The 27,160-nt window shown below is 42.2% G+C and overlaps 1 protein-coding gene across 1 annotated transcript; it reads left to right on the forward strand.

The window, feature by feature from the left end:
- Positions 1 to 11,737: 11,737 nt before the first annotated feature.
- LOC122304850 lies at positions 11,738 to 12,636 on the forward strand. Its single transcript, XM_043117115.1, has 2 exons — positions 11,738 to 12,306; positions 12,409 to 12,636. The coding sequence occupies exons 1-2, from the start codon at positions 12,088 to 12,090 to the stop codon at positions 12,634 to 12,636; spliced, it is 447 nt and encodes a 148-aa protein (XP_042973049.1). The 5' UTR covers positions 11,738 to 12,087.
- Positions 12,637 to 27,160: the final 14,524 nt, after the last annotated feature.

Consider the following 27,160-nt stretch of genomic DNA (forward strand, 5'->3'; position numbering starts at 1 on the left):
TGGTCCGTTTTAAGGGTTGCCATTCAAATGCCAAGCATTGAATGTTTCTTGATTTCTACAACTGGCTGGGAATTCCCTAATTTGGAGGCCATTCAATAAAATTTCCTCGTTAAGGCTTCCTGGAGTAAGGTTCCAAATGTAAAAGGCTTGGCGACAGCCTTGGAATCACTATCTGAACTGGAGCGAGCCCGTATCAAGATGGCATGTGCTTGGGCAGCCGACCATGAGGATGCCCTTTGGATCAAGGCCCTGCTAACCCTCACCAATATCGATCGTTTTTTGATGGTGCCTGACCATTAGAAGGTCAAAGGGTGTCTTTTATTAATTAAGGCCATGGTGCCACCTCTTCTACTGAAGCTTTCCTCAGCAGCTACCCAAAAGCTTCACGGAAGTGCTCTTGCCCCACCAACACAAACACATCTTCTCTTGCAGCGAAGAGGGAGGCTTTAGGCACAGGTGGTAGTGCCTCCTGTGCATCCAACAAACCTAAGGGTACTCCATCTTCCACCCCCAAACACTTGCCAGTGAGCAGGCCCTCTCCAAGCCTTGACAACTTCAAGGGCTTGATGGGCCAAACCCTTTCTAACTTGGCCACCTCACTTGATTTTGACCTTCTTGTTCAAAATCTTGATTTTGTGTCTAGCCCCACCTTTGAATTTTCCATATTTAAGATCCGATTGGGGAGAGCAGCGAGGTCAATGTTGACATTGAAGTCTCCTTTTCCTTGTGTTTGGCTGGCAAGGGGCGTTTAGGTGAAGAGAAGGATGTTGCTCTAGGTAATAAGGAGGGTCTCGCCTGGGGCGGCAATGAGGATGTTGCCCAGGGCAGTATGGAGGATACCACCTGGGGTTGGCGAAGAGGTCACCGCCCAAGGCCACAAGAAAGATGCCACATGGGGCAAAGAAGAGGGTGGCAACAAGAAGGACACCACTTGGGGCAAAGAGGAGGGCGGCTAGGCCGTTATCATGGAAAAGGTACCAAAAGAGGGCGAGGGAGGAAGTTCCACTCCTCACTTTTTGCCGACCACTATTTTTAGGGGAGTCACTCCTCCACTTGACCTAGGTGTAAGTGGCGAACAAGTTTATATTCCTTTTCATTTCCCTTCGTCTTTCGGAGATGATGTCGAGTCCTTTCTACTAGAGGAGGGTACTCGTCTGGGTGGCCTCGTGAGTGAGGGCGTTATCTATGCAGACCTTGCCTACGATAATGCTTCTTGCCATATGAGGAGTCTTGGTGAAAACCTTGCGATAGGTATGGGTTCAGTGGCGTTGTTGCCTAAAACTTTCTTTCTTGGCCCTCACTATGTTCCAGAAGCTAGGGGGATGGGGAGGTTTTGGGAGGTGCCTTCTCTTCCACTGCCACTGCCCAAAGTGAAGTTGTTGGCAACATGGCCAACCGGCTCAAGCATTTTCTCTCTAAGGCACTTCTAGTTCTCCTTCTCTATTTTATTTACTCTCCTTTGGTCTTATCTTTGTAGGGCATTGATGACTTAGTAGCCTGGATTATGGTGAACCAGACTGACTTGGAAGATGAAGTTTGCTCTAGGCTTGTTTTCTCTTTTTAAGCCAAAAGGAAGTTTGAAAAATGTAGGGCTGAGAGGGCGAAGTTGGAGATCCTGCTTGAGCAAGCTGATGGCTACACCCACTCCCTAGTGAGCGACCTAGAAATTCTCCTTGACAAAGTTTTCTACCTTTGAGATGAACTTCGTCGTGATTGGGAGGTGAAGGTTTCGGACAACTTTTTCCTTGGGGCTTCTAGAGTCAGAGTGGGACTTTGCGAGGACTCAACTTTCCCTCGCTCAAAGGGAATTTGAGTTAGAGCGAGGTCGCGTCAGTTCTGAACTCTCAACCATTAAGAAAGAGCTCAGATCTATCTGCTAGGAACTATCTAGTTCCCAATTGCGTTGCTCTAAACTTGTGGAAGCATTGGCGGCTTCGGAGGAGAAGAGGCGGCAAGTTAATCTTGATCTCTTAGAGGCACGCGACTCTCTAGAGGAGTTGAAACAACGGCACGAGGAATACAAGGGAAGTTGAGCCAAGCTTGATTAGCAGTAGAGGAAAATTCATGAAGTCCTTATTCACAAGGATATGCGCCTGAAGGAGAAGACTCAAGAGACACATGCGTTGGAGTTTGAATTGTTGGCATAAGGGAGGAAGTCATCCACCTTCACCCACAGTTGGCGTCAGCACGTGCTGTGAGGGATCGTGCCTTTGGTTATGCTTATGGTGTTGGCATGTTGTGACTTACGTCTCATTTGCTAGTCAATCCCCTTGCCGACTTGAGGTGCCTAGATCTAGAGTTGTTCAAGCCTGATGCAGCCTCACTTCAACTTGTTGATACCTTCAGCTAGGACACTATGCTCAATGTGTTTGACAGTCCTCCTCCACCTCCATCTTCTAGCGGCTCCACTACTTGTTTTTTATAATTTCTTTTGTTTGTTGTACAAATCCCTGTAAATAATACAAACACTTTCATACTTGTACTTTGGGACCTTTTAAGGGCTTGGTAAACATACTAAACTTTGCTCTTATTGCTGCTTTCTTTTGTACTTTTATCGTTGTTGTCATTTGTGCTTTTCTCATCTTTTGATGGTGGCGTTTTCTGCTGACTTATGTGCCCTTTTTTCTTGGAAATGCGAGTTTTTGGACTCGTCATTGGTGTTTAAGGGTGGTGTGGCCTGCTAACTTTTGCGCTCTTTTTACTTAGCATCATGAGTCTTTGGACTCATTATTTGTGTTTAAGGGTGACATGGTTTGCTAACTTCTGCGCCTTTTTTACTTAGCACTGCGAGTTTTTAGACTCGTCATTGTTGTTTAAGGGTGGCATAGTCTATTGACTTCCATGCCCCCTTTACTTGGCACTGCGAGTCTTTGGACTCATCATTAGTGTTTAAGCGTAACTCAAGACTAGCATGGAATGGACACTTTATTCATTAAAAAGAAAATCAATAATGTTGTTCTAACAAATGTTCCATGCAAAAAATAAAATATCATCAAGGGTAAAACTTATTCAATTGCTTCACATTCTAGGGGTGTTATAGCTCTTTGCCTTGGCTATCCTTCAAATGGTAGGACCCTGGTCTGTGGCTGGTCACCACCATGTATGGTCGAGTCCTTCCCATCGGGGTCCCAACTTGCCTTTTTCTTTGGTGGTGACTCTTCTTTCTTTTGAAACTTGGTTTCATAACTTAAATATCCTAGGCTTGACCCTCTTGTGATGGTTTGCAAAGGTTTTGCCTTCGCTCACTTAAAGTAGTTGACTGCTATGATCATAAACATAACTCCAACCTTTCTGGGTAGGAGGGGCCCGACTAAGTCCACGCCCCTTTGAATGAAAGGCCAAGGGGCGATCATGGTAGTCAGCTCCTCTGGGGGGGCGTGTTATACTAGTGTATATGTCTGGCTTGACGCAATTTTTGCAAACTCTTTAAAGTCCCTGAGTGTGTTGGGCCAGTAGTATCTTTTCCTCACCACCTTCCTAGCTAGTGCCTTTTCTCTGGAGTGGTTTCCACATATCTCTTCATGTATTTCAGCTAGAACATACTGTACTTCTTGCGGTGAGATGTGTCGAAGTAAAGGGGTGGCAAAGCCCTTCTTGTAAAGGACCTCATCTACTTTTATAAATGTCGCCGCCTTCCTTCTTGTTCATCTTGCCTCCTCTTTCCCCTCAAGGAGTTCACTTCTGTCTAAGTACCTGATGAGATCGTTAGCCCACTCGAGATCACATTGTTGCTTATGACACAAACCTCCAATCCTATCGCTGGGACTTTAATTATTCTCTTCTCGACTTCCCAGGGGAGAAGGGCGTCCTCCATCCCAGATGCTGCATGAGCTAACCTATCAGTTACTACTTTGTCATCCTTAGGCACTTGAGAAATGTTAAAATATAAGAATCAGTTGCGTGCCTCCCAAACCTGAGTTAGGTACTTCTTCAAAATTTCCCCCTTGGTGGTGTACGTTCCTAAAACTTGGTTGAAAACCACTTGTAGGTCGGGCTTCACTTCTATCTCGGTCGCCCTTACTGCTTCGGCCACTGAGAGCCCCGCCACGAGTGCCTCGTACTCTACTTCATTGTTGGTGGTTTTGAATATAAGTGTTGCCATGTATTGATACTCTAGCCCTTCATTGTTAATTATGTGGATTCCTACCTCCATCTTATTTGACAGGAAGAGCCATTCACAAAGAAAGCCCATGGTTTTCCTGTCGGGGTGGCGACCACTTCTGGTGGGAATCCTGAGAATTAGGTGACAAAGTTTGCCAACCCTTGCCCCTTGCCCCTTCATGGCCTTTCTTGGTAAATACTCTATGTCAAACTCGCTGAGCTCAACTGACCATCCTACTAGCCTTCTTGAGCTATCTGGCCTCTGTAACAATTTTAGTAGTGGGCTTTCCGTGAGTATTTTGATCGTGTGGGCTTGAAAGTACAGATGCAGTCTCCTAGCCGCTGTCACCAAGGCAAAAGCTAGCATCTCCACTTGTGGGTACCTTACTTCTACTCTCCTTAAAGCTCAGCTTACATAATACACGGGCAGTTGAGCAGTCCCCTCTTCCTTGACCAGGCTGGCTAAAACTGTATGGGGGGATACCGCTAAGTATGTGTAAAGTATATCTCCCTTTATGCGTTGCCTCAAAAGTGGTAGGTTGGCCAAATGCTGCTTTATTTTCTGGAAAGCTTCGTCGCACTCCTCATTTTAGGGGTGTACTTTGTGTAACACCCTAAAAAAGGGAAGGCACTTGTCGTTGGCTTGTAGACAAACTTGTTCAGGGTTGCTAAATCCCAATAGGAGTTGAGTGTTGTTTAGGCTCTTCGGCGGTTTCATATTCAAAATTGCTTCAATAGTTTCTGGGGAGGTTTCAATCCCTCTTTCAAACATAATGAAACCCAAGAATTTACTTGACCCCACTCCAAACATGCATTTTGATGGATTCAGCTTCATCTCGTACTGTCAAAATATTGTGAATGCCTCCCTTAGGTCGGCCAGATGTTGGGCAGGCTCTTTGCTTTTAACTAACAGATCATCCACATAAACTTCCATGGATTGTCCTATTTGGCTTTTAAAATATTCGATTGACCAGCCTCTGGTAGGTTGCCCCCGCATTCTTCAGGCTAAATGGCATAACTTGATAATAATACAGTCCATGGTTTGTGATAAACGACGTCTTCTCTTCATCTGTTGGGTGCATTCAGATTTGGTTATAGCCTGGGTAGGCGTCTATGAAGCTCCACATCTTGTGCCCTGCGGTGGTGTCTACGATGACATCAATTCATGGTAGGGGAAGCTGTATTTCAGGCAGACTTTGTTTAGGTTGGTGAAGTCTATGTACATTCTCCACTTCTATTTCACTTTGTTTAGGAGGACAACATTAGATAGCTACTCAGGGTAATGGGCCTCCCTGATGAAGCCAGTGGCGAGCAAGCGTTCTACTTGCTTAGTGATGGCTACATACTTTTCAGTGTTGAATGATCTCCTCTTCTAATGCACATTCTCATGTATGGGGTCTACACAAATATGGTGTTCGATAATACCATTGTCAATCCTAGGCATATTGTTAGGGACCTTGGTCAAGTCCCTAAACCCTGTAGTCCTCTTGTCCCGCTATGCCTTGTGATGACCGAATGTTTCTTGTCCTCTTGCTTGGCCTTGGCTTGAATATGGCAATGGAGGGTCGTTAGGTTAATGGAGGTAAGGTGTTTAGTGGTGGAATGGTTGATGATTATGAGTTCGGTTGATCTAAGTGATGAATTTGTGTGTTAGATGCAATGTGGCACGACTTGATGATGACCTTGGGTGTTGGCACCACTTGGGTGATGATTAGGGTTGGTATGGTGAAGTGAGGCTAGGGTTTGAATGGTGGATGAAGGGGATTACGAATTTTGAAGGAATTGTTTTGGGACATCTAGGGTTTTGGCTAGGTTAAAGATGGAAATGATCTTAGGGTTTGAATGAGTCTAGGAGTAGTCCTAGAATTTAGGGATTTGGGTATGAAAGATAGGTTTTGGGTAATGGATAAGGTGGCTAGGGTTTGGATGTTGGAAGATGGACACCTAACATGTAGGAGATGATTTAAGGATTGGGTATTTCGTTTAAGGCAAGAAAAGAAGGTTGTTTTAAGGTTTGAGTGATTCTAGGGTGGTTCCTAGAATTTAGGGATTTGATATGGAGGGTGGGCTAGGGTTTCCTAAAATTTAGGAAATTCTTATGGAAGTTAGGGCTTTTGGCTAGGGCTTAATGAATGAAGGAGGCTAGGGTTTTATGCATAGGAAGAATAAGAGATATATGGACTTGGCATGGAGGAGGAGTGATATATGTTTGTGAGGTGAGAAAAGTGCAAGATATGTGTATGGAATGATGGAAAGTAAATTTTGTCTTTGATAAACAAATGGAAGATGAAGACTTTATTTTTGGTATGTATGGATATTTTGAGAAATCAAAGATTAGGAAGAATAAGGCGTATGATATGTTTGATATGCAAGAAAATATATATGAACAAACTAGGAAATATAAGAACAAAGATAGATAATTGGATCCAAAATAAAGGAAAATACTTATAAGATAGATAAATAATTTACCACCTATTCACGAATTGCAAGGTGATGAATTGAGATAAATGGAGTCACCGCCTATTTACAAATTGCAAGGTGATTATCATCTCTTTGGGATTCATGAATTGCACCCAAGTAACCTAAGTGCAAAGGCACATAAAGGATCTTAAGAACACAGCTCAAACTATCCACAATGGAAAATGTGCCAAAAGATGTAAATGAAATGACTAAGAGTCCTATTTAAAGCAATTATATAGGTGGAAACCTTAAAAGACCCTTTGGTAAAATAATTAAAATAAGTAAAATAAATAAATAAAATAAGACTTGCATGGGCCTTTGATGGCTCGTGGTATGCCTTGATCCAAGGCTAGCCCATGGCATGGGCCATGGGTATTGTGCTATATGTGTTGTTGACATGGCCCAGGCAAGGGGCTAGGATGCTCAGGTTGCCTACTGGGCTTGCTGATAGGCTGTTGGTGTTGCTGGGCATGTTGATGGGCGCTGGGTTGCTGTTGGGCGTGCTGCCTAGGTGTTGGGGCTACTTGCTGGGTGTGTTGATGGGCTGCTGGGCATACCATGGCATGTTAACGATAGTGACATGGCATGACCCACGAGACTGTCAGGGCATGTATCTGACAATGTTATGGCATTGCCACGTGGGGCTATCAAGACATGTCAAGGCATGACCTACGAGGCTGTCAGGGCATGTATCTGACAATGTCATGGCATTTCTTGTGGGGCTATTAGGACATGTCAAGACATGATCCGTGTGGTTGTCAAGGCATGTCAACAATAGTGTCATGGGGTTGTCAGGGCATGCTAACAGCAGTGTCAAGGGGTTGTCAAGGCATGTTAGTGGCAGTGTCATGAGTCTACCAAGGCATGTCAGTGGCAGTGTCATGGGGCTATCGGCGCTGAGCCATGGTATGGTCAAAAGGGAAAACGTGAGCCACCTTCCAATTGACCCATGTCTTTCTTGTAAGCTTCCTAGGACATACACTAGACCCCTCGGGAAGTCCTCCAAAGCTAGGCTTGACCCTAAAAGTGGCACGGTTTCGATTGTCCATGCTTGTTTAGGATCTTGTCCTAGGGCATTTTTTATAGGGGTCCTGACACATATCTTCATGACTCTAGGCGAATACGTCTCGGTGCTCTACTAGCAGCCATTTTAAGGCTTCTCGGTCTTTTGGGGGGATTTGAGTTCCAATTCGGGTTATGGCATTGGGGTGGTTTGGGTACAAAGTTATAATCTCCAAAGGCTTGTTGACTTTTGCTTATTGTAGGTTGTGCTCGTCCCTAACCTCCATGACCCTTTCTAGAAAGACTGCGAGAGGTGGGGGCAAGGTATTATGGCCACCCTCTCGAGTAACTTTGGTGTTGTTGCTTGTGATAGTACACGCCTCTCCTCCTTTGCTCCTTAGCTCCTGCACATAACATTCCTGCACTTGGGCCTGCTTGTTTCGTGCTTCTCCCACTCTGTCTTCAGTTGGAAACTTCATTTTGAGGTGGTATGTGAATGTAACTGCCATGAGGTTGTTCAATGTTGGTCACCCTAGTATAGCATTATATGAGGAGGGTGCCTTCACGACCAAAAAGTCGGTCATAGTATTGGCAGTAAGTGCTCCTTTTCCAGTAGTGACTGGGAGAGTGATGGCACCCACTGGCTGGATCAAATCTCCAAAAAAGCCCTTCAAAGGCATTGGAGAGGGTCTTAGCTTAGCCACATCTATGCCCATTTTCATGAAGGCTTCCCAAAATTATTTGTTTGCCAAGCTGCCATTGTCAATGAGGATTTTCTTGGTGGTGTAATTAGCAACCAAGAGGGTTACCACTAGCACATCATCATGCGAATACAACATCCCTTCAAAATCTTCTTCCCCAAAAGATATAGCTACTGAGATATTAAGCCTTTGATGCTTGGGAGACTTGTCCACCACATAAAGTTCTTCATATCTCACCCTTCGAGCTTGGGCCCTCTGTCTAGACAAAGTCACACCGCCCCCAGCAAATCCACTTGCTATTGTCCTGATTTCTCTTAGGGGCGCCCTATCTTTGTTATTGCCACGAGTATCTTCCATTGGTGGTCGCTGCCTGTATGGGCTGTCACTTCTATGAGAGTTGTGTCCTCATTCATATCGACGCTTGGGCTTCGAGCACTCTGCAACCATTCGCTCTAACTCCCTAGTGCCTGCCAATTCAGTTACCCTCTTCTTCTTGGTCATGTAGTCTTTTGTCTGGTGCAAGTCTATTCGGTGGTACTTGTAGTAGCAGTTTTCGGTTTTGGGCTAGCAGTGTTCTCTTTATGACTCCCATTTTTCGTGTATATTCAAATTGTTGTGGATAAGTCTAGTGTTATGCTCTTGTCGCCTCTCGCACTTCTTGTCTTGATGGTTTGATGTAGACTTCTTGTCCCCTAAACTAGCTTTGCATTTTGTCTTAGGTTCCCCTTTCTTTGGCTTTACAATGGCTTGCAACGTGTTTTCATTGTTGACGAAGTTGTCTACCTATCATGACCTCTCTCAAGGTAGATGGGGTCTTTCTAACCAACTCTGACATGAACGAATTGAGTGGCCAGATTCCGCCCAACAAGGCAGCTAGAAATCTACTCATCTTGATCGTCCGTTGTCAACTTTCCTTATTAAAGTAGGTGAGGCATGCCTTCAGGCTCTCATCTTCCCTTTGTTTGACTGTCAAGAGGTACTTTTTTGGGCGTTGATGCTTTCTATTGGGCATAAACTTTGTCGGGAACTACCTCGCCAGCTCTTCAAAGTTTTCGATCAATCAAGGTTAGAGTGTGCCAAACCACCCCTTGCCATTCCCCTTAGAGTCAAGGGGAAAGCCCAACAAGCGATTTCTCTTGGGAACCAGTATAGTGTGATATGCACTTTGAAGTTCTCCAAGTAATCCACAGGGTCTTTTGATCCATCGTACATCTTTATCTTTGGGACTTTGAATTTGGACAGAAGTGACACGACCATGATTTTGGCCCTATAGGGTAAATCCATCCGACTTAATAATTTTTCAACTGAGGAAGATCTTCCCATCCTTTTTGCAATCTCTTTGTACTTCCCGGCGAGGCTACGTAGTTCATCATGCATGTTTTTCTTCTCTATATCTTCCACGTTTAATCCTCCATTGCTATGTGCCTCTTCTTCCTCCTGCTAGATGTGGCTAGGCATGGTAACGTCACTAAGCTCGAGGTTGTGGTGTTTCAGCTCTTCATTCTCTTTCCTCAAGTTTTCCTTGGCTTCTAATGCCATCTTTTATTTCTTTTATGTGACTGCTAAGCATGTCTCCATATTAGTAGCCATTGTTTCCGGTTCACGAGTTACTTGAAAATGTGTCACGATCGGCATGGAGGAACCATGTTGACGTCCAATGAAAAATTGAAATAAGAGATGATAGAATCCCACAAACAGCACTACTGTAAATGATGTGTCCCACCATGAATCGTGATAGTCAACCTGTAAGTCTTTATGTTGGTGGCATTATGTGCTTGTGACAACTTCCATGCTTAAGTTAGTATCAAGTGATAGATAGTAATTCAAGAATATGTAATCAAATCGTTTAAGAGTTACCCGTTACCTCCATATGTAGGTGCATAGATCCAATGGATAAATGCTATAAAGAAATTAAGTTCACTCAATGCTTAGCCATGAGGAGGCTTATCCCTTGGTATTAGAGTTATTTGATTGTCATGTCGTGAATATCCATAGGCTGAGGATTCATCCCCCCTAATCAGGGCGGCTAGGCCTACCTTAAATCATACGACTTCCTTGGATAATTATCCTTTAGTTGTAATAAATCTTGGGTTCTGGTTTGGACCAGACCAATATTGACCCCTCCATATATGATAAACAAAAATGCTATACGCAACCGGCTTGGGACCCCGACGCGGCCTCGGCTTATACCACGTCAGCCTATTTAATTTACTTTAATTTATTTTAAGAAATTAATTTTTTTTTTTTTTTGTTTGGGGGGAAGGGAATACGATGGGATCAAAAGTTCCTAAAAACACAAGGTTCTTCTTCCTTCGAACCTTTGAAACCCCATCCCGAACGTTGTCCACCGTCCACCATCTTCCCTCATCTTGCCCCATCACGAAACAGAGTCCACCGTCCACCATCGGCTTCGGGCCATCAAAATCCCAAAACCCCCATCCCGGAATGATCCCCGGCGTGACCTTCGAAGCATCACAAGACCTTCGAAAACCCATACCGACACAGAAGAGTCACCGTTTGATGCTTCGCCCCATCGGCTTCGAGCCATAAAAATCGTCATCGTCGTGGTCAGCCAACAAAAACCCCCATCCCGGCAGTCCCGATCTACTCCCCATCAAAACCCTCAATCTATTTCTCCCCTTCGAAAACCCATACGGACACATCGTCACCGTTTGATGCTTCGCCCCATCGTCTTCGAGCACTCATCTGAGTCGTCGTGTTCAGCCAAGAAAGACCCCCATCCCGGCCTTGTGATGTACTCCCCATTGAACACCCACGAGCCCTAGAACACCCACGGCCTTGTGATGTACTCCCCATCGAACACCCACAAACCCTAGAAGAACCAGGAACCCTAGAACACCCATGGCCTTGTGATGTACTCCCCATCGAACACCCACGAACCCTAGAACACACACGAACCCTCTCAGAACCCGGAACCCTAGAACACCCACGAACACCCCCCCGTTTCGAAATTTTTTTTTCTTTTTTTCCGTTGGCCTGTGGGACCAAGGAACCAAAGAACTTGTGGGAGCGGCAGATTTGAAGCTCAGATTCGATAAATTTCTGTGGTATCCTTTTCTATACTGCATATTTAGAAATTAGATTTTATCGGGTATAGTTTTCGAAGGGTACCCTCTTGAGTTCTGTTCTGTATTGTTTATTGCATAGGAAAATAAAAATTACTTGTTTAGTATAACCTGGCTTTGTAGGGGCCTCAGTATTCTCGGTGAAAATCATCTAAATGCTATCTTTGTTTGTTTGTAATCTGGTTTGCATCTTGAAAGTGGTAGCTGATTGCTGATTGTAACAAACTGGTAGCTGATTGTGTTTCGATTTTGTTTTCTTATCCAAGTAAATCTAGTTGGTTCAAATGGATGCCCTGTACTAATTGACCCTCCCTGTTCCGAGTCTTCACTATATTCGAGTTTGTAGAAATTGTTTGGCTTTGTAAACAAAAACCAAGGACACCCATTTCCATTTTCTTGACTGGGTTAATTGTTTAGTATGCTTTCTATATATCTGCTCAGGCTTGGATGAAAACAAAAGGAACTAAAGCACTTCAGACAAAGCTTTTATAAACTTAGTATTTAGATCAATTGATTGATAATTTGTGAAACATATTTGAATAGAAGTATAACCATCACTTATTGAATGCCTCTATTAATGTTGAAGTAGATATTATTCGAGCAACACATGGTTGGGAGATTGACAATTTTGGCCTCTTTTTCTGTCGAGTTATATTTTGTTGTGGGTTATGAAATGATTTTTTGGGATTGTATAAATCTTCTAATTCTGTTTCTATGTTTTTTGCATTTCTCTCATCATGTACTCACTGACAAGTACATGCACAGAAAACTCTTTTGAAAACTCTCTCCAAGTTAACTACTTTGTGATTTTGGGGGATCTAACAATGTCAGCATCATCAATTTCTTCTGCATCCTCTACTAAATGTTACTGTGAGGTTGAAGCCACGATGAGATATGCAAATACTGCAAGAAATCCAGGACGACCCTTCTTAGGGTGTCCAAAGTACAATACACAGGTAATCCATTTAAATTTCTACACAAGATACATTTTTTTAACATGGAAATTCTGTCTAAACTGAATCATCTAACATTTTTGGGCATTTGCTGCATTTGAGTAGGGATTACCATATTGCAAGTTTTTCAAATGGGTAGATAGAGATCAGATGGGAGAGCTTGAACTTCGAGAAATGACCATCCAAGCATTATTAAGGAAGCTGAAAGAACTTGAAAAAAAATTGCTTGATGTCGAGAAGAGGGAGATTGAGCTAGAAGGGAGGGTGGTTGAGATTGAAAATAGAGAAGCTGAAATCAGGCTCAGACGCACACAGCTTCCCCTTAGTGTTTGAGCATTTGCATTTTTTGTTGCATTCTATCTTGTAGTATCCAAGTAATTATTAACTAGTGTTTGTAAACCATCACTTATGTTGGCTTTGTGGCTTTTTACTCGACTTTTGCACTTGTATTGGACGTGCACTTCACGTAATATGAAGTGTTTGTAGTCAGTTTGTAGTCAACCGAAGTATTGGATGTAGAACTTAGTAGATGATGTATAAATCGCCCTTCTATTTGTGTCATTGAACTGATTGTTGACAAACTGGTCCACACACTTAAACAAAATGTTAAACGAATTTCAAACGAGAAAGTCCTGAAATATTCCATATGAATGTTCCAAACTAATTCATAACATTTCATATTGAAATATTAACAAGAATTTTTCCAAGATAATGCCATTAACAATATTCATAACATTTCATATTGACATAGCAAAAAACCATATCTAGAAAAACTCCATCCCTCGATACAGTTTGGCATAACTGTAACCAAAACATTAATAACTCAATAACATCAACTAAAAATACTCTACTAAATGTCCTGAGTTTACATGTGGCTAAGTTTACATATGAACTCAATCTACCTACATGCATTAAATCCACAAAATGTTTTCCATCCAACTCTCTCATCCAAGCCACATAATATTTTCCATCCACAAGAATCTGCCCACATTCCCATACAAACGTCATGGATTACATTCAATCTTAAGAAATCTATTAACTCTAATAAAGGCCACCAATAATACAATAAAGTCCAGTAACCATAAACTAAAGTCCACAATATGTGATTAAAGGCCACAAAAAAATACATGAAAATGCCCATAAATCATTCCCTGCCTTGTGATCCATCCATGTCATTTCTATAAATCGCAAATACTTCAGATGGTGCTGATCCATCCAATCCAAGCTGCATCTATAAAGAATTAAAACCCAAATATTAACGTCGTGTCGATAAATACAATCAAACGAAGAGGGAAAAATAATTCCACTTACACTTTCTTGACTCTGAATCACCGTTTCTCGGAGCTGGGATCCAGTAACATCAACATTGGGCATATCCATCTGAGTAATTCCAAATAAATTTCTGCAAGTGTCCACGGCTGGTATATCTCCTCCATCTCTCTAATAATCAACAAACAAGCAATATGTGATTAAATACTCATTAAGTACGCAGAGAGTAAAATATAAAATACACGCCACCCAATATTTATACCTCTTTACGTTTTCCTTTTGATGGTGCTTTCTTCGTCTTCGCCTTAGCTTTTCGCATGTCTATCTCCATCCTTGATGCTCTCCACAAAGAGGGGGGTCTGCCTTTCCCGCGCACAACATGTGGACTGCGTACTTGACCAGAACCACTTCCTGTATTTGTCTCCTTTGCCGTACTACATGCATTGGAACCCGTTTGGGTCATCGATGGGGGTTCTTGGTTGGCATCATACAACTCAATCATTGCATATAATTTACTTTTTGCATCCTCAGTATGCGCTCTAGTCCCCGCTGCACGAGTAATCATTTGGTAACAAATATTCAATAATTCTGAATATCTATTAGAATTTGCCCGCTGTTCCCCTCCATCATAGCTACTATGGATTAATGTGTATCGTCGTTTAATATCCTTCCTCCATCGATCTAGAATGTATTTATCTGGCAAAACTTTTATCTCGTTAGATCTAAAAACAGCGTAAATGTGTCGAGACAATATTCCCCTCATCTCAAATAATCCACATGAACAGGCAGTTGCATCTACCGTACTGAAAGCCACAGAATGTGTCACTGGCTTAGTGAACTCTTCCAAACGAATTTCATCTTCAACCCTATAAATGTGTAATGCACCATCACTCTCAAGTAACTTTGGATTCAAATCGATCATGCCAGTAACTTGCTTTTGAACTTTGCATTCGTGTACAACTCTTGAAATCTCTTCTCAATCGGTGATCTAGAAATGCAGGGAATTGTGACACTAAATGAGTGGAAGTCTGCGGCATTTTCATTCTCAATTTTTTTCTTCAATGCGTTATCAAACTGGTCCACAAACTCTTTTAAATTTGTTTTAGCATGAACGTAACCATCAAAAAATGCATTCATGCTCTCACTCCGCTGCGTCGTACTCATTCCAGCCCAAAATGACTCTTTCAAAAATGCCGGTACCCAATGCTTACGGTCAACGTATAGGCTTCTCAACCATGCATTCTCTTGCAAGTTGTAACTGGTAATCAATTCATCCCAACACTTCTCAAACTCGTCAATAGATTGAGTGTCATACACGCACTTCATCAATTCATTTTTCATCCCATTTTTGTATGAAGCATATGAGCCAAGTTTCTCTGGAACTTTCTTTAATATATGCCACAGGCAAAATCTATGTTTCGTTTCTGGAAAAACAATAGCGATTGCATTTTTCATCGCTCTATCCTGATCAGTGATAATAGCTTTCGGAGCTATACCATCCATACACTGCAGCCAGGTTTGGAATAACCAAACAAAAGTCTCAGTATCCTCGCTGGAAATCAAGCCTGCTCCCAACAAAATTGATTGCCCATGGTGGTTTACACCAACAAATGGGGCAAAGGGCATCCCATATCTATTCGTCAGGTAAGTGGTGTCGAATGTGACCACGTCACTGAAATATTGGTAGGCTGCTCTACTACGGGGGTCTGCCCAGAAGACATTCTTTAACCTCCCGTCATCATCTAAATCCATCAAAGCAAAGAACCCAGGATTTCTATACTGCATCCGCAAAAAATACTCATTAAGTGCTCCGGCACCATCAGCTCCAAGTCGTAAAGGTCTTGCCTTATCGATATAATTACGACAATCCTTTTCTACAAATGGAAGGTTCTCGAATCCACCCGCACCAACAACAAGAGATCCGAAGCTTTTATTCATTCGGATTCCAGCCAAGTCATTTGTATCTAGGATTCTTTTTACCGATTCACTCACTTCTCTATTACATTGAAAGAAGCGAGATTTTTTTGGACTGAGGCCATGGTTATGGATATTATGAACTGTAGTCAATCGAAGCTTTCCATCAATTCTTAAGGCATTAATCTTTGCCTTACATTCAGTCTTCCCTGTTGGACGTGGGTTGGTGACATTCAATGTCCTATTCCGAGCCTTTCCACCCCGGGCACAAGCAAGAGTGACATATCTAACACCCTCATCTTCTCCCCTCTCAGTCCTTTTCGTCATCACCCCAAAGCCACATTTCTTACCATATTGCTTATAATAACTCAATAAATCTTCAAAGGAATTAAACTCCATCCCCTTGCTTGGCTCCTCAACCATATCATTCTCATCCATTACCACATTCTGAGATGTCCCAGCACTACAATCTACCTCTGTTTCCCGTGTATTCAGGTAATCCTCAGTACTTTCTTCAACTCTTGGAGAATCACATTGCACTTCAGTTTCCCCACCATCAGGGCTATTATCTTTTGTACCTTTATAGTTGCTTGTAGCAAAGCTTGTACTGATGTGAGGAGTCGAACTTTCCATGCCATCTTGAAATGGGTATTGGTTGCCAACATTATACGGTAGAAAAGCCGGTGACCACGCAGGCACCGATCCAAAGTACCCAGGCATGTCATTTGGAATGTTTGGACTAGTTGATGGTATGCCCTAACATATGAATACAACATCTTGTTAGTGACGTAACTTTCTAATAAATAAAAACTCATTAAAGTCCAAATATTTTTCTATTGATATATACCGCAAATGAGGTGTTTGAGCTGCCAGGTGTAAGGGAGGGTGGTTGTTCTTTCTCGTTTCCCATGCTGAAAAGAAGACAAATGCAACTCAATTTATATCTTATCATAGAATAAGAGTATCAATACATTCAAGCCACAAAAATTAATACAATTTTTATAAATTGTGGTACAAGTTAAAAATTTTAACACACATATATTTGTTACAAAATATGTTGGTAGGCTGGTAAATATATGCATACAAGATATTAGATATGAAATATCAGTACATATGAAAAAATTGGCCATTAACATATGGGTATTTTATAAAAGTAATAAATATAAAATAAAATCATCCGTATATTGTATTACTATAAATATTCTTATTTATATTTATTATCTCATTTACACTTAACTCAAACAAAATAATCCAACCCAGTAAACACTTATCCATAAATAATACTTCATCAATATCTTGATTCCTTTGGGAAATTAAATTTCATTTTTCAAGTTTCCTAACCAATCTGTTTTTTTTTTTTTTTTATAAGTAAAATAGAGTTTTCAAAACCCCCAGTTCAAAAGCAACCAATTCATTCTCCTTTCTTCATCATGAGAGGTCCAGCATATGATGTCAAACACTGCTGAAAAAGTCCACATTAGGAAATTATAAATGGAAGGACGTTGAGTTAGGCCAATTCAGACTATTATACCTCTTAAAATAGGTTCAACATATTCATTGAAGTTGGAAATCCATTACTAAATCAACCAGGCAAAGTAAATGCACTTGACTGATTGTCAAATAGGAATTTCTTATAAATGGAGTCTTTATGTTTTAACTCAAATTGCTGGCCATAACGTTTTTGTTTTGGAATATTCACACTTAATTAACTCAAACACAAGGAAACAAACCCAGTACAACATACACAATAATCCAACCAGGTCTAATAAATTCGTGTAAATAGAAATCCAACATGTCTATCCAACGCACTGATAAATTAGTGTTATAATAATTGAACACTACAAAAACCACAAACAGAGCCACCCACCAGCCACAAACGTGGACTTTGTATGAACTTATCTTTTTTTTTTTTTTTTTTTTTGATAACAACTCTCATTCATTCATAAAATAGAGTCATCTAGAGAATTACAAGCTGGCCTCATGCCAAACAATTTGGGAAATACACTCGGGAATTGATTCCCACCAAACTGTTAAATCCTCTACAAATCTTGCTAGTTTTGCTAGACCATCAGCTGCTGCATTGTGCACTCTGCCGGCATGTTGGAATGTCACCTTTGGTAGCTGTTTAGAGAGGCTGAGTATGGAATAGATCAGGTTACCATGGGGAGACATGGACTCCCCTTCTGCTGTTAAGGCTCTTACACTGAGCATTGAGTCTGTTTCCACAATCAACTCACCAATGCCCAACGGGATACACAGCTGTAGCCCCCTCAGGATGGCAAGAAGCTCCACTTCCATAGGGTCAGAGAACTCAGGTTCTTTTTTACACGCAGCCAGAATTACCTTTCCTTTTTCATCTCTCAAGATAACTCCCACACCTGAGGTACAACATCCCTGAAACATAGCCCCATCCGTGTTGATTTTTAGAGCTCCTATAGGGGGGGGGTTTCCACCTCATATCCCTTACCATGTTCTGTTTAGTGCTGGCTTGAGCTTCTCGAGACTCCTTAAACAAAGACATGGCATGATCCACAGACTGTTGTGGGTGCTGAACCTGCTCTTCAAAGTAAAAAAGGTTCCTTCTATACCAAAAGGACCAGGCCATAAGAAAAAACTTCTCAAGATCTCTTGGCTGCCCTTCCTTTGTCACTCTCATGGCTGTCTCCATAAACCCCTGCTGGTTTCCTCCCCGAAATAAAAAACCAAACAAAGACTTCCATAAGGGTAAAATGGATGGACAATATATCAGAGCATGACTTGTGTCTTCCCTTCCCTCATGGCAGAACTTGCAGGTATCTTCAGAAACAACCTTCCTGACCCTCAGGTTTTGCAAGGTGGGCAGTCCATGCTTGCATGCTCTCCAAGAGAAGACTCTAACCCTGTGTGGTATTGGCATTGACCATAACTGCTTCCAGAATCCCCGCAGTGCCTGATAGTTTGAGCAACCCCCTTCTACCCTATGGTTCTTTATAGACCAGAACAGCCTATAAGCACTCCTCACTGTGTATTCTCCTGAGTTTTCATAGTGCCATATGAGCTTATCCTCTCTAGGTGAAGGTCCTAGGGGAATCCTCAGAACATCAGAAGCTTCTCTTGGAGGGAGAGTTCTCCTAACTATCTCAGTATCCCACCAACCTGTCTCCCCATCAATCAATTGTGCAACACGTTGACAACTGCTTCTACTTTCTTGATATAGGCCTAAAGGGGTTTGATTCTGTCCTGGTAGCCAGATATCAGTCCAGATATTTATGGACTCCTCATCCCCTACTCGCCACCTGCACCCCTTCACCATTAGTCTTGTAGATTCCCATATCCCTCTCCATGCATATGATGGGGCATTTCCCAACTGTGCGTACTGGATGCATGAATTGGGGAAGTACTTGGACTTGTAGATTCTATGGAGGAGAGAAGACTTTTCATTCATTATCCTCCATGCTTGCTTTGCTAATAGGGCCATATTGAAACTATGCAGGTCCTTAAACCCCATTCCCCCATCTTGCTTAGGAGCACACATTTTTGTCCAGCTCACCCACCTGATTTTGTTTTCCTCCCTCCTTTGGCCCCACCAGAACTTTGCCATCATATTCTCTAGCTCTTTACACAAACTTTCAGGTAACTTGAAGCAACTCATAGAGTATGAAGGGATTGATAGTGCTACTGCTTTAATTAGTACTTCCTTCCCCCCTTGTGAGAGTAGCCTCTCCTTCCATCCTTGAAGCTTCTTCCAAACCCTGCTCTTGATATTTGCAAAGGCCCTTTTCTTTAATCTTCCTACCACTGATGGGAGGCCAAGGTACTTTTCATACTTCTGAGCCTGCTGTATCCCCCAAGATGCCATAATTTCCTGCTGCAGTTGGGGGTTAACATTGGTGCTGAAAACCATTGCTGTCTTCTCTTTATTGACTTTCTGACCCGATGCCAGTTCATACTCCTTTAGAAGTTGGTGGATATGTGCATTAGTTTGCAAAGTGGCCCTGCAAAAAAACAAACTATCATCTGCAAAGAGGAGGTTGTTGATCCTTGGGCTGCCTCTACAGATTTTTACTCCTTCCACCCGCTTGTTCTCCTCTGCTTGTCTTAGCATAGCTATCAACCCTTCAGTGCACAGAAGAAAGAGATAAGGGGAGAGAGGATCCCCTTGCCTCAGACCTCTCGAGGGCTTGATAGGGCCCTTTGGACTACCATTCACAATAATAGAGTATGTAACAGTCTGCACACAGCACATTACAAGCTTTCTCCACCTTTCATTGAACCCCATCTTGCCCATTATATTATCTAGGAATCCCCACTCCACCCTATCGTACGCTTTGCTCATATCCAATTTGAGTGACATATACCCTTTCTTCCCTTTCCTCTTCTGTCTTAAGTAATGGACCAATTCATAAGCAACTAGCACATTATCTGTAATTAGTCTCCCGGGTACAAAGGCTGATTGAGACAAGGATATAACCTGAGGCAGGACTTGTTTTAGCCTATTGGAGAGGACTTTGGATATAAGCTTGTAGGCAACATTGCACAGACTGATTGGTCTGTATTCTGCTACTGTTTCTGGTTTATCCTTCTTAGGAATTAAAGCAATGTGTGTGTGGTTAAGTTCAGCTGGGAAGACCCCTTCATTTAGTACTTTCAGCACAGCCTCGATGACATCCTTTCCTACCACAGTCCAGTACTTTTGGTAAAATAAAGGGGGCATGCCATCAGGTCCTGGGGCTTTGGATGGTTCCATCTGGTTTAGAGCCTGAAACACTTCTTCTGCTAAATACTGCTGCATCAGAACCTCATTCATTCCTTCAGTTACACAAGCCTGCAGATTATCTAGGAATCCCACTTGTTCTTGATGGCCTGAAGAGGTGAAAATGGTTTGAAAGTAATCCATTATGATTTGGTCCCTTTCTTCTCCCTCCTGCCAGGTATTATTGCTATCTCTTACCCCTTTAATATAATTTCTTTTCTGTCTTTGAGAAGCTTTTCTATGAAAAAACTTTGTGTTCTTGTCCCCCTCCTTTAACCATAATGCATTCGATCTCTGCCTCCACATGATTTCATCTCTTTCCAACCAAGTTTGCAACTCAGCCTTTGCTTGCTTGTGCTCTTCTGTTCTCAGGCATCTTGGATCAGTTTGGTACAGCAGGTTCATCTTGTCTCGGGCCTTAGCAATATGTCTCTTCACGTGACCAAAGCTGCTCTTATTCCACTGCTGGAGCCTCTCCCCACAGCCCTTTATCTTCTTCATAAGTGAAGAGATGTCCTTGTCCCCTCCCTCTAGGTTCCAAGTAGAAGACACCACCTGCTTGCATCCTTCTGTCTCAGTCCACATGGCCTCAAACCTGAATCCAGGCCCTCTACTACTCAGATTGGGATCGACTTGGCGTTTCAATATAACAGCAAGGTGGTCCGAGTAGGCAATTGGCAGATGAACAACATGCCACATAGCAAATTTGGAGCTCCACTCTTGAGTAGCACAAAATCTATCTAGCCTTTCTGACACACTGTGTTCTTCCTGTCTCCCATTCCACCATGTGAATTGAGGTCCACAGAACCCCAGATCCAATAACCTGCGCTCAACCAGCATGTCACTAAAATCCTCCATCTGCCACTCAGGTCTGCTTCTTCCTCCCCTTTTCTCCCCCATATGCAAAATTTCATTAAAATCCCCCATTACAAGCCAAGCACAACCTGCTGGTACCATTAGGGACTTTATTAATGACCATGTATCATGTCTTCTTGCAGCTTCTGGGTGACCATACACTCCAGTCAAGTACCAGACAGCTTCCCCTTCCCCTTGCAATTTAATTTCAGCATGTATATGAGACTTTGAATATTGGGTAATCTTAAGATCAATACTGTTTTTCCATAAGAGAGCAATACCTCCCCCTCCTCTGTCATTACTCACTGCTAAACAGTTTGGAAAGCCTAAGATATACTTAATTTTCTCCATTCTATTGACACTCAATCTTGTCTCTTGTAGAAACAGGATTGTGGGATCTTCCCTTCGAGTCAAGTCTCGAAGTACTCGAACTCCCCGTGGGTTCCCAAGCCCACGTGAGTTCCAACTGATGAATCTCATTGAACGTATGAACTTATCACTATAACAGAATTGCCATGAATTCAAGACAAAATCACAGAACAAACCAACGGCAAGCACAGATGCCGCCGACAACCAAAAACAGAGAAGGCTGACAACCAAAACAGAAGGCCGACCGTCGATGGTTGAACACCTAAGTTACTTACACGACGACGACAGATCTGGAAGCTGGGAGGCGTTTACGGCATGAACCACGGCGACCAAAGCTGGCTGAAGACGGAGACGAAATACGGCTTTGCTCGGCGACCGAACCTGGGGGAATCTCAGATCTCCTCTAACGTTGACTGATTTCTCTCCTCTCCTCCGGTCCAAAATGCTCAAAATGCCGCTCGTACTCGTTTCCCCCCTCTTTCTGTTCTGCTTTTTTTTTTTTTTTACTTGCTCAGCTGACGTGGCATATCAGCCGGGGACGCAACGGGGACGCAACCCCGGTGGTACGTAGAAGAACTGTATGATAAAAGGGTTTTTGATGCTTCTACTGTTTCAAAGGTAGCAATGTGAAACCAAACCTTATTATATATTATTAATTCACCCAATAATATGAAACGTACCGATCCAGCATGAATAAAACTTTGAAATTAGCCAGTTCTAACTAAGAAAAGTATTCATTTGTTTTATTCTTGAGATTGGCCGTGACAGTAGTACTTGATTAGTCTACGACTCTACACATAATGTTAGGGCTAACCTAATTAGGTAATATCATGTTTGGATGTAAAATATTTTTATGAATAGTTTGTGTTTAATTGCAAATAGTTTAGAATCGGTTTCATTGAGTTTTAAAAAAGTAAGGGTACCCATTGAAATTATGTTAATTTTTTCACAGAATTTTTAGATGATATAATAAATACCTTTTTCAAAAAATATTTTTTAAAAGGAGATAAAATTACTTTTTTTCAGCCACCACCACGAGGTGGGTAGAAAACTCTAGCCACCATGGTGGCCCGATTTGGCCCACCCTTAGCGACTAGAGACACTCGCCAAGGTCTAGCTGGATGTGGTGGACATCATGAGGTAACAAAAAATGACAAAAAAAAAAAAAAAGGCTACCATGATAGCCAAATTGCACCGCCCATGGTGGCCACCATGGGCAACCAATCGTGACGACTAGGGACTAGGCCACCCCATAATGGCTAGGCTTTGTATGGCGTGGCTGCTATATTTTTATTTTCTAATATGTTTAATTTTTTTAAATATTAATTAGGAGATTCGATTTTGAATTTTTGAAAACCTTGAGGATTTTTTAGATGTTTTATATTTTTTAATAAAATATCTTTGACTCAAAATCATTTCTAACGTTAGAGAGATTCTAATTAACTTGCCAAACAACACCCTCTAGTAACATGATCAATTCTAAACGTACATTAATCTTTTCATGAAATTAGATTATAACTTAATATAAAACCCCATGTATACTGGGTCAGTTCGTATATATTTGCATGTTATGGCAATCCTAATAGATCAGGGGATAAAGATAAAGTATTTTAACTACTTGACTTACAAGAAGGTCTTAAATTCTTTGAACCCGCAGGTTCAAGCTGTTAATTAGACTAAAAAAAAAAAAAAATCCAAGCCCTTTATAGTCTCTTCCATTAATTTAATATTAAAAATTTCCTAAGGCTGAGTTACTGAAACGCGGAAAGACTTAAATACCACTAGTTTGAAAATCTAATAGAAAATACGAAAAACAAATTAAAAAAGAAAAAAGAAGAATGCAAAAGCGAACATTGGTTGAAGAGTCCACCTCACATGGGAGGAAAAGGGGAGGGAATAAGGTACAAGCCGAGAGCCACTTGCACTATTCTCCAACACGTGAGGTCTGAAGGGATCGCTTTAACCCCTTCGTCTAAAGAATATGGGAAGATGATGATATCCAAGGTGTTGAGCTCACGCGGTAGTTTGGCCGAATTTGCTAGCATTTTTATTAATATATTAATAAAAAAATATGATAGGGGAGAGATTTTTATGAATTTTCTTGAAAAAAGAATATAGTTTATAAGGCTGGTTTATACAGCAAAAAAAGTGGCGCGAAGAACTCCTATATATGCGCGCAATGCAAAAAAGGAAAAATAAACATATGACATATTTTCAGGTCAATCCATGCATGCATCAGCCACCTATAATAAGTCACCTAGCAAAGTATGAAGCAACGAATTTCTTTGCTTGACACAGATAGATAGAGAACCTTAGAGTTTTGACTCAACTCTAAGATGTAGAATTGAAGAGAGAGAGAGAGATGCGTGATGTATTTATCGTTCTTATATATCTTTCTATCACTCTTAAATCCTTGACTGTAGGAGATCCAAATTCTACTCGACACCTAGCTATAAAGGAGCTGTCATCCTTCTTTCCACCATGTAGTTTGGAAGAAGGATGACAGATGTTTCTTATACATTTCCTGATCTCCTATATGTTTGAGGAGTAATTCATGTCCTAGTCAAAACTTGCTAAATAAAGGGAATTTGAAATATATAATTATTGTTAGAATATTACCATATATCCTCAACATGGTGCTTTCTTGTAAGTAGCTTAACCAACATTAATTTTCTAGCCTGATGAAGTATATTATATATTATTACAAAGTTTATGTCATTTTCCGTTCATTAATTCTCTCTTCGCTATCGCACCGGTACTTGTCTCTCTTTTCTCTACCACAAAACATATGTTGAATATGTAGCATAAAGAATTGAAGTTTTGTTTCTAAAATCTGGTATTGAGTGCAAAGTCCCACTTGAGGGACCAACTTTGGATTTTTCATGCATGCCTCGTTAAGAGCATTCACATTGGAATAGTCAAACTTTTAAGCATTTTATTTTTACCTAATATTATACAATTTCTTGCAACTTGTCTAGGCTATTCAAAACCTCACTTCATGTGATGATCCATTTTGAGTGTATTTTCGCTGAAATAGTTATTTTTATTTTAATTAATATTTTAGTTAATTATTTTAATTTATTTACGTTTTAAAATTATTTTTAATTTAATTGATGTTGTGTTTTATTTTTTTAGTTGTTTTGTGAGTTTTAATCTCTTTTTGGCGGTTTAGTTTCGTTTCCCGGAATGAGGATCAGACCTCATCTTTTCCCTACATCTCTTTTCCTTTTTCTCTTCTTTTTTCTTTTTCTTTTTTCTTTTTCCTTCTTTCTTTTTCCTTTCTTTTCTTTTTTCTTTCTTTTCTTTTTTTTTTCTTTTCTTTCTTTTTCCTCTCCCCCGCGTCGAGCACCCCCCCGGTTTCTCTCTCTCTTCTCTCTCCCTCACGCCGGAACGCCTCTCACCCCCGATCTACCGCCGTCCGGCCACCGTGCGGCTCACCGCCGGTACCGTTCGGTTCGTCTCCCTCCGGCGCACCTCCCCACCGATTTCCACCCCCATCCGGCCGGCCGTTTGGCCGGAAAAGCTCTCCAAAGGCTGCACGGATTTTGCCCCGATCCGCCGCCGTCGCTCCACCTCCGGCTACCATTTCTTCACCACTTCATCACCGGTCCCTTGCCGTCCTAACCCACCCATTTCCGGCCTCCAACGACCACCGGAACAGCTCCCACGAGCTAGCTTTCCTTTTTGGGAAATCCGGCCTCTTTCCGGCGATTCCGCCGCCACCCACGGCCAACCACCACTTCCAATAGCTTCACAACCATCCCTAGACCATTCCCTATCAATCCCAAGCCCTAGTTTGTCCCCGTTCAAAAGTGGGTTTTTCACAACCCACGGCCACAGTGAATTTTCACTGTGACGTTGCTTTTTCGGCGCCGTTTGCAACGCCGCGTGCTTTCTAAAATTGCCATATAGCGCTGTAAGTATTTTCCAAACCCTATTTTCAGATTTAAATATATATTGCTCTTTCAATTAATTAATCTGCTGGTTGGTTGATTCCGGACTGAGTCCGAGGAGTTCGGGGGTCGGATGGATGGAGGACGGAGTTGCTTGATTTATTGTTTTATGGTTGGTTGTTTGTTTTGGAGCATTGATAATTGCATTTGCATGGCGCATGCATGTGTATTTATTTTATTTGAGAAACCCTGTTTTGCTGACGTGAATGGATTTTCGGGTGCGTGTGTCTCACGAGTCCAAGCCGGGATGGGTTATTATCTCGGTGGAGCTCCTCTGGTCACTCGGGAGTGGATAATACTGAGTGACGTCCCCTGAGTTGTCGCTGGGCGACGACGGGAGGGGGCTAGAGGATGGCCCGGCCAGGTACGCGCGGGGCGCGAGTCTGGGCATCGCTCTACTCACCGACTCCGTGGCCCTTCGCTGGTGAGGGCTAGAGGATGGCCTGGCCAGGTACGCGCAGGGCGCGAGTCTGGGCATCGCTCGTTTAGGTGTCACATGCGTAGTCGTTACCTGCGGTGTGGCACGGAGCCAGGGTGTGCGGATGATCCCTAGGGGAGATCATGGTGCATGCATAACCGATTTGTTTTTATGGTTTTCGGATGCGGGCTATTTTCTGGGAAAATGGCGAGTTTTGGATTTGAGGCTTTTGATCCATTTTCTAGGAAAATGGTGGTTTGGGGCCATTATCTGGAATAATGGTGAGGCGTGGTTTTTAAGAATATGTTTTTATTGGGCCAAATGAGTTTTTGGCGTGCGTGGAAAAAATGTGGTTTTGCGGGGCATGTGCATTGGTTTTTCTTGCATCCATGTTGTTTGAGTTCTATGTGTTTTTATCTGGTGGTGTTTGGGTTTTACTTACCTGCGGTACCATTTTTGGTTCCGTAGCTTTTGGTGCAGAGTTCGAGGAGGAGGAAGGGGAGGCTGAGCCCGAGGATGCGGCTCCGCCGAGTTGCTGAAGTTATGCTTTGTATTTGATATTTTATTATATGCGTGTTTTGTAATATTTTATTTATGTACGTTTTGGAATAGCTTTGTATTAAACAAGAAAAAATTTTGGTACTTATTTATTGACTTGTTTATCCGCTGCGTGTCTCTTCGTGCACATCTGTTGCCTTTGCACACACTTGGCACCCGTCGATGTGATGGTGACCCGTGATGTCATCATCCGGACGTCTCGATTTCCCCGTGTCCTTGCGTGGGGATTTGGGGGCGTCACAGGTGGTATCAGAGCGGTTTGGCTCTGGGTAAAACCACATGTCCCGTAGGCAGTACCGGAATACTTTTTAAAGTTGTGTTTTAAAAAAATTATGTTAAGTACAGTTGTTTTATTTGTTTTATTTGTTTGAGCTTGTTTGTTTGTTTGTATTTATTTGGTTATGTTTTTACAAGCTGGTTTCTTTTGTTTCTTGCTGTGTGGTGTGGTTTTGTTTTTGTTGGTTTTATTTGTTTTCTTAAAGGAGGGTCAAGAGTGGTGTTGTGGCAGGAATATGGGGAGACCAAGGAAATCTACCCAGGAACCACGGGACAATACCTCCAGGGATGACTCTCTAGCCGAAGCAATACGGCAGATGACGGAATTTATGCAGCAGAGTGCGAGGTCTCAACAGATAGGGCCTTGGCCACAACAAGGACCTTGGCCACAATAAGGGGGTCCTTGGCCACCATCAGGAGGACCTTATCCACCGTCAGGAGAGCCTTGTCCGCAACAAGGAGGGTTTTGGCCACAACCAGGAGGTCCTTGGCCATATCAGGGAGGGCCTTGGA

This window comes from Carya illinoinensis, chromosome 3 (genome assembly GCF_018687715.1).
Source record: "Carya illinoinensis cultivar Pawnee chromosome 3, C.illinoinensisPawnee_v1, whole genome shotgun sequence".
NCBI lineage: Eukaryota > Viridiplantae > Streptophyta > Magnoliopsida > Fagales > Juglandaceae > Carya > Carya illinoinensis.

Bases quoted from the DNA above. Each gene is read 5' to 3' on its own strand.
- LOC122304850 (XM_043117115.1), top strand. From the start codon at position 12,088: ATGTACTCACTGACAAGTACATGCACAGAAAACTCTTTTGAAAACTCT. The intron at 12,307-12,408 runs GTAATCCATTTA...GCATTTGAGTAG, and splicing joins GTCCAAAGTACAATACACAG to GGATTACCATATTGCAAGTT.